We start from the raw sequence: 7,129 nt of genomic DNA on the forward strand, positions 1-7,129 counted from the left end.
TCGTATTCAGATAATAAAACCATAGAATTAGTCACATAACATATAAGCTACCCAATTACTTGGCATCATGACGTCAAATGTCACAAATTTAGTTGAGACGAAAACCATTCCTAAAACTAAGAGGAATGGAAGGAGACACGTAAATTTAACTTTTAAAAATAATAATAATTGGAAAACAAGAACCCTCTGACATCTTTCCGGGATTCTGCCAGTACAATCCTTCGGTACATAGAACATACCTTGGCCTCTTCTTCTTTCCTTTTAATAACTAAACAAGTTAATTCACAAACTCCCAAGTTATACCTTCAGTTATTCAAACATTAATAGATCTGAAATATAACAAAAACAAACAACATTAATAATTTGGACATAAATGCAGAAATGAGCGAATTGCACGATCATTACGTGGCTGGAGATAAAGAGTAGCAATCAGTTCCAGCAATCAGTGCCTGGCTGGACACAGCGAAAACTGTAGCAAAATATCGGCCGGGCATTCCAACTTCAATCAGTTTTGAATAGATTCGAGCCAATCCAAGTGTTGGAGGTTCTTCCCCAGGTCGTAATCTATCTCCCCACAAAAATTTGGAGCATTCCAACTTCAAAAATGGCAACTCCGATGAAGCTCCAAGCTCCGGCGAGCTCGATTTGGCCGGAAATAGTGTTCAAACCAATCAGATGCAGCAAAACCAATGCCTAACAGTTTCTGCACCTCAGGGGAGTGTTTCTAACCCGTCCTCTTCAGCTTTGATCCACTCAGCTGCGACGAATTTGAAAAATGGAGGATTTGGCAAGTTGAGCATACAAGGTGTTCGACAATATACCAATTCCAATTTCACGCCAATTCAGCAGGGTTCAGATGTTTTACATGCTTCTTCTCACCAAATACAATCCCCCATATAGTTATTTATCACAAACAGTTTGACCGATCCGGGTAGTTCTTGTTCATATATGAACGCTACTTTTTCGGCCAGAACACTACTCTTAGTCATGGCTGTTTTTGAATAAGTTTTGAAACGGAAGCTTGGATCTTAAAAACGAGATAATCAATATTAACTCTTAAGAATTAAAGCAGAAGCTTCGATCTTGAAACGGAAGCTTGCCAGAACTTAGAATTACTTCTTTGTGTACATAGTATTAAATCCTAAACTGAAAAATTAAAAGAGAAATTTAGCGGAAAAATTTCCGGCAAAAACTATTTATTTTCCGTAAAAATTCACGAGCTTGAAAAACGTGAGAAACCCATGTCAGCTTTTTGGGTCTAAATGGCACACAATATGCCTGGTTAAAGTGTTAAAATGGAACCGGCTTAAGATTAAGTGTCAAAGTGGAAAGTAGAAGTAAGTTAAAGGGGCCGCCAGTGTATTTTTCTCAAAAGCAATATTTCCTGGCAATGGTCCAGTCGCTATATTATTTGGAAATATTTGCTATTGTTTCTTCTTTTGATGCTGCTTCATATTTCTTGTTATTGGTATGATCACCATACTGTCTATCTTGGACTGAAAATTAGGGTGACCCTTCAGACAGCAAAGACTTAGCCAATTCAAGGGGGTTGCTGCAGCAATTACTTCTGGCAATTTTCAAAATTTTAGGTTTGCTCTCTTCTTCTGACCCTATTCATCTCTGCAGAGAAGTATATCATATGCTCATATCATGGCTGCTTAAGTCGCTGTTTAAGGAAGTAGCTGACAGAAAAGAACAAAGTGGGGTCCGAGGTCGAGGTTCGTGTAGGGTTCGGGTTCAGGGTTGGGGTCGGGGACCATGATCGAGTACGGGTTTGGGTTTGGGTTCACGGTCGAAGGTGAGATTGGGTCAAGGTCCGTAGTCGGGGATAGTGGTCGGGTTCGGGGTTCAGTGTCAAAATTTGTGTCCGAGGTCATGGTCAGGTCGAGGTCGGGGGTCGGGTTTTGAAGTCAGCGTTGGGGTCGGGGTACAGGGTCGGTTGACGAGGTCTAGGGTTCGTGTTCAAGAATTTAGTATTTGCTTAAATTATATTAAAATGCTTGGGACAATATTTTTTCCTAACTAACCAAATACTAGAAAATAAGTAAGAAAACCACTTGTTTTCCAAGAAAATATTTTCTAGAAAACATTTTCCATCATGCCAAATGCACCCTGAATGTTTTTTTTTTTAGTAAAAAAAGAAAAACTGATTATAGAGAGGCTTTTCCATTCTTCATTTACTTGTCATTAGTGCTGCAAAGTTTCAATTCTATTTAACTTTTTCAGATTATCTGATCCTTCTGCAGTAGGTTACAATCGTAGTCTACTTTTGTGTTATTCGAAGGTTTTCTGGCAAAGATAGATCAGATGGAAAAGTTTATTTTGCTTTTTGCTTTGTGTATATTTGGGAAGCTTCTCTAACAGTTCTCATATGTAATCAGCTGAGAATAAGTAGAGGAAGACTAATTACCATTTACTTTGATGCTAGCTTTCCAACTGTTTTTGTCTTGTAGAAACATTAAAAGCCTAGATCTTCAAATAAATGCACAATCCACATTTTAACAACAAGACTCAGAAAAAGAGAAACAATGGTCAACAAATTTGAGATTGCTTATCAGTTTTACTGTATAGAATTGTTCCCTTACTCAAAAAGAAGATAGCCAGCTAAGCAAGTGTAAACATGAGTCACTACAATTTCTTAAATAGGAAACTGCAGTTAATTTCATATCTTTGTACATGCCTCTGCCCACGATGCAGTGATGTTATGTTTCACCTTACATGATTCTACTCATTTCTCATACTTAGCAGTAGTACATTATAAATTTTTCCTGTTAGACTATCCACTAGTTATATTAAAAGACGGAAGGAGAGATTGATTATTAAGTGTTAACAATGGAGATCAATTCTTTCTTCAAAGTGCTATTGTCCCTGATTTTGATATGGTTATTTGGATTGTTTGTTAAGTTATACAACACACTGATAGCTAAGCCTTTGAAGCTCCGATTAGCTCTGCAAAAGCAGGGTATTCGGGGGCCTCCAGGTACACTCCTATTAGGGAACCTCTTGGAGATCCATAACGCTTTTAGTCATGCATCAATAGCGAGTGGCACGAGCAATGACTTCCCAGTTTCTCACAATATTCAATCAATTCTTTTTCCATTTGTAGATCGATGGCTCGAAAAATATGGTAACTATATGCATGTGTGTTCAAGAATCATAATTATATCGCCTTCTTTCCTTTCTTTTTTCTTGTCAAAAATTACTACTAGCAGTTCTGAAACTTTATTGCACCTTGAATTAATAGGTGACATTTTCATGATATCGATTGGGAGTACGCAAATTTTAGGAGTGGCTAAACCTGAGATGGTGAGAGAGATCATGAACACTTCAGCAAATTTTGACAAACCCCCTTATTATATGGAATTACTTAAACCTTTGTTTGGTGATGGTGTGATAACTTCATCTGGTGCTAAATGGAATTCCCAGAGGAAGATTCTTGCCCCTGAGTTCCGCTTGGAGAAACTTAAGGTATGAAATAGTAACAAATAGTATAAAGATATCACCCATTGTATATATGACGTATCTTTAATTTGTTTTGAGTTAACCCTTCTTCCTAGGGAATGATCAAATTGATTCAAGAAGCTGCAGTTACGGTAGTAGAGCAATGGAATGCCGAGATAGAGAAGGCTGCTCAAGGTGGAATTGCAGAAATACACATCGACGAATACATGAGAAGGTTTTCGGCTGAGGTGATATCTAGGACATGCTTTGGAAGCAGCTACATTGAGGGTGAAGAAATCTTCTCTAAGCTTACTACTCTATGGTTGACCGTATCCAAGAATCTTGAGTTTTACGCGATTCCAGGAATGAGGTGCACTTCAACTTTATTTAATTGATAATAATGATTCTTATGCTAAGAATATTTAATTGGTCTTGAATGTAACAGGCATATCCCTACGAAGAGAAACAGGGAGATTAAGGCACTGGAAAAAGAAATTCAAACGTCCATCTTAAAAGTGATCGAGGAACGAAAGCAAGCTGGAATCGAGAAAAATTTGCTACAGACTATTCTTGAAGCTGCCAAGAGTAGTGGGTTGAGTCAAGATTCTGCAAATAAATTCATTGTAGATAACTGTAAAAACATTTATTTAGCTGGATATGAAACTACTGCTGTTTCCGCACAATGGTGCCTCGTGCTACTATCTGTCTACCCAGAATGGCAAAATCGCGTTCGTTCTGAGGTAATTGAAGTTTGTAAAGGACAACTTCCTGATCATGATATGATTTTCAGAATGAAACAGGTATTATCACTACTAATTTGTTTATATATCCTGCAAAAAATGGTATCAAGTGAAAAATATTTTCTAGCTAATTAATACTCTGGATATATCTTATGACAGTTGACAAAGGTGATTAATGAGACATTGCGACTATATACTCCAGTACCAGTACTTCCAAGAGAAGCATTTGCTGACATGAAGTTTGGGGACATTTGCATACCAAAGGGTCTAAATATTTGGTTACTGGCGACAACGTTACACACAGATCCAAAAGTATGGGGACCCAATGCCAACGAATTCAATCCAGATAGGTTTGAGAATGGAGTGGCCGGCGCCTGTACACATCCATATCTGTACATGCCTTTTGGATCTGGAGTAAGAATATGTGTTGGACAAAACTTTGCCTTACTCGAACTCAAGATTCTGATTTCACTTCTTTTATCTCACTTTTCTTTCTCCCTCTCGCCCAAATACGTTCATTCGCCTACCTACCGTGTGGTTATTGAGCCTCAACATGGAGTTCATCTTCTTGTTAAGAAATTATGATCAGATCGATGCACGTATGCTTCTTCAACATCAATCGTTTGTAAGACATCACATGGAAATCATTGACTGACATTTTAGTGTTACAAGCATTTAATGTTTTGGATATGTAAGTCCTTATTTGTTAAGAGTACTAGTATTATTTTTACCTTGCGTAGAATCAACTCAACTCCTTATATTCACGGCTAGAATATTTTTTTCTTTTTATCTCTTAGATTTCTATTACTAATTATTGTTTCTTTCGCTTTGGTTTCTTATTATCTTGTCGTTGTTGTTACTGCTTGCTGCCACTTTTTTTTTTCCGTATGTCCTTGAGTCCTTGTATGCAGCAGGGCTTTATGATGGAAACCCGTAGGAAGAGGGGACAACCCGCCAAATTCACATCAAAATCGCTAATATGAACACAAACAAAATCTTGAATTGCGTATATAAACAAAACAAACCACTATATAACTTATAAACATATCATACAAGGACACAAAGGCAGCACATAACCATTGTATACGGATGAAATCGAGCTCATGGTGCATCCTAGCTTCCAACAAAACACGACAGGCTCGAGACATGGCAATAAGGGACTGAAATCGAGCCAAAGTCCCACCGGGCCAGAACTCGGGGGCATGACGCATGCCTTCGAGAATATCGACGCCATGGTCTCGGAATCGGTCCTAGCCACGAACGACTTCGAAGAACATTGCCAGAAAATCCAGCATAGCCAACAGAGGGCCAAAATATCCATGACCGGCCGAATATTACGGCGGGGGATATCGGTACGTATCGATAAGGAACCGGCAATCGGTGAATCAAAAGATCTTTACCTTTTATAGAGTTGTACCTAAAATAAGACTTCCGTACTATATAAAGGGGGTCTGATAATTCATGAAAGACATTGTAACCCGCACTCAAAAGCAATTATATTATTATTTTCTTTGTCTCCAGCTCTTGTTCTTTTTCATCTATACCGGTCTTGGTGAGCTCGGTTCGAGAGTGGCTATTTCATTAAGGCTGAAACTATCCAACTCGTATGGTTTAAATTTATCTAGTCTTTGTTTATTCAATAGTAACTCAATTTATCGCTTTGTATCAAATTAATCCGCGTATTCTTAAAATCACTTACAAATTTAACTGTTATCCGATTTTGAGGGTAAACGATTTGGCGCCCACCTTGGGGCCAAGGATAATAGCGGCAATTTGATACAAATTCCGTAGCACACACTATTTTATACTTGTTCTTTGAAGTGTCTTTGATTCCAAGTTAAACCCCAGTCTGCCCCTCTAAACATGGATGCGGAGTCCAGCCACCATGGCGAGAACAACAATGTAGCACCCGGTAACAAGGTGCCCCCAGTCGATCTCGGCAGAGCTACGGTCGCAGGACCTATCGACGCTAGTTCGCATGTAGCCATCAACATAAATTTGCCTACCGATCCCGAGAACAGCGTGCGCAGGGAAGTCCGATCAATTGCCCAGAATACGCACAGCGGTGAAAATGATGGGATCAATTTGCAGGTGATCTTAGAAATGTTATAGGCTCAACAAGCATCGATAGCCCAATTGCAGAACCAAAGCCGAGCACCGAGCAAGGTTGAGCCCGAGCCATCCTGGGAAGTCACCCACAGAAATGAAACGATCACGGAGAGGCCGAATGAAAATGAATCGGGGACTAACCCCTAGATCATAAGAATACTCGAGGAATTGACAAAGCGGATGAAGTCGGGGGAGAAGAAAATTGTAGCCAATAACAAAAAGTGGAAACCTACAGTTCCAGGGTCGACCAAATCCCAGGAGCACCTACAATATTGAAGGGCCTGGATTCCAAAAAGTTTGTTCAAAAACCTTTTCCTCCAAGCGCAGCACCGAAGCCGACCCCAAAGAAGTTCCGCATGCCTGAGACTCCTAAGTAGAACGGAATGACCGACCCAAATGAGCATGTGACTTCCTACACATGCGCCATCAAAGGAAATGAGTTGGAGGATGACGAGATCGAGTCTGTCCTGCTGAAAAAGTTCGGGAAAACTCTTTCCAAGGGAGCTATGATATGGTATCACTACCTACCTCCTAATTCTATTGACTCGTTTGCTATGCTTGCAGATTCCTTCGTAAAAGCACACGTCGGGGCTATCAAGGTCGAGACCAGGAAATCAGGCCTTTTCAAAGTGAAGCAGAGGGATAACGAGATGCTCAGGGAATTCGTGTCCCGGTTTCAAATGGAGCAGATGGACTTACCCCCGGTCACAGACGATTGGGCCATTCCAGCCTTCACCCAGGGACTCAACGCTCGAAGCTCATTGGCTTCACAGCAGTTGAAACAAAATCTGGTGGAGTACCCGGCTGTCACTTGGGCCGACGTGCATAATCGGTATCAA

The 7,129-nt window shown here is 39.9% G+C and overlaps 1 protein-coding gene across 8 annotated transcripts; it reads left to right on the plus strand.

The window, feature by feature from the left end:
* Positions 1-215: 215 nt before the first annotated feature.
* On the plus strand, positions 216-4,989 carry LOC107818863 (cytochrome P450 714C2). Of its 8 annotated transcripts, none has more exons than XM_075252551.1 (7): positions 220-805; positions 1,508-1,589; positions 2,938-3,127; positions 3,245-3,468; positions 3,558-3,811; positions 3,887-4,241; positions 4,341-4,989. In XM_075252551.1, the coding sequence occupies exons 4-7, from the start codon at positions 3,256-3,258 to the stop codon at positions 4,764-4,766; spliced, it is 1,248 nt and encodes a 415-aa protein (XP_075108652.1). In that variant the 5' UTR covers positions 220-805; positions 1,508-1,589; positions 2,938-3,127; positions 3,245-3,255; the 3' UTR covers positions 4,767-4,989. The 8 variants fall into 8 exon arrangements, with proteins under 8 accessions (XP_016500404.1, XP_016500403.1, XP_075108653.1 ...); XM_016644919.2 differs by having other exon boundaries at positions 2,948-3,127; XM_016644917.2 differs by having other exon boundaries at positions 219-1,589; positions 2,948-3,127.
* Positions 4,990-7,129: the final 2,140 nt, after the last annotated feature.

This window comes from Nicotiana tabacum, chromosome 4, assembly GCF_000715075.1.
Source record: "Nicotiana tabacum cultivar K326 chromosome 4, ASM71507v2, whole genome shotgun sequence".
Taxonomy (NCBI): domain Eukaryota; kingdom Viridiplantae; phylum Streptophyta; class Magnoliopsida; order Solanales; family Solanaceae; genus Nicotiana; species Nicotiana tabacum.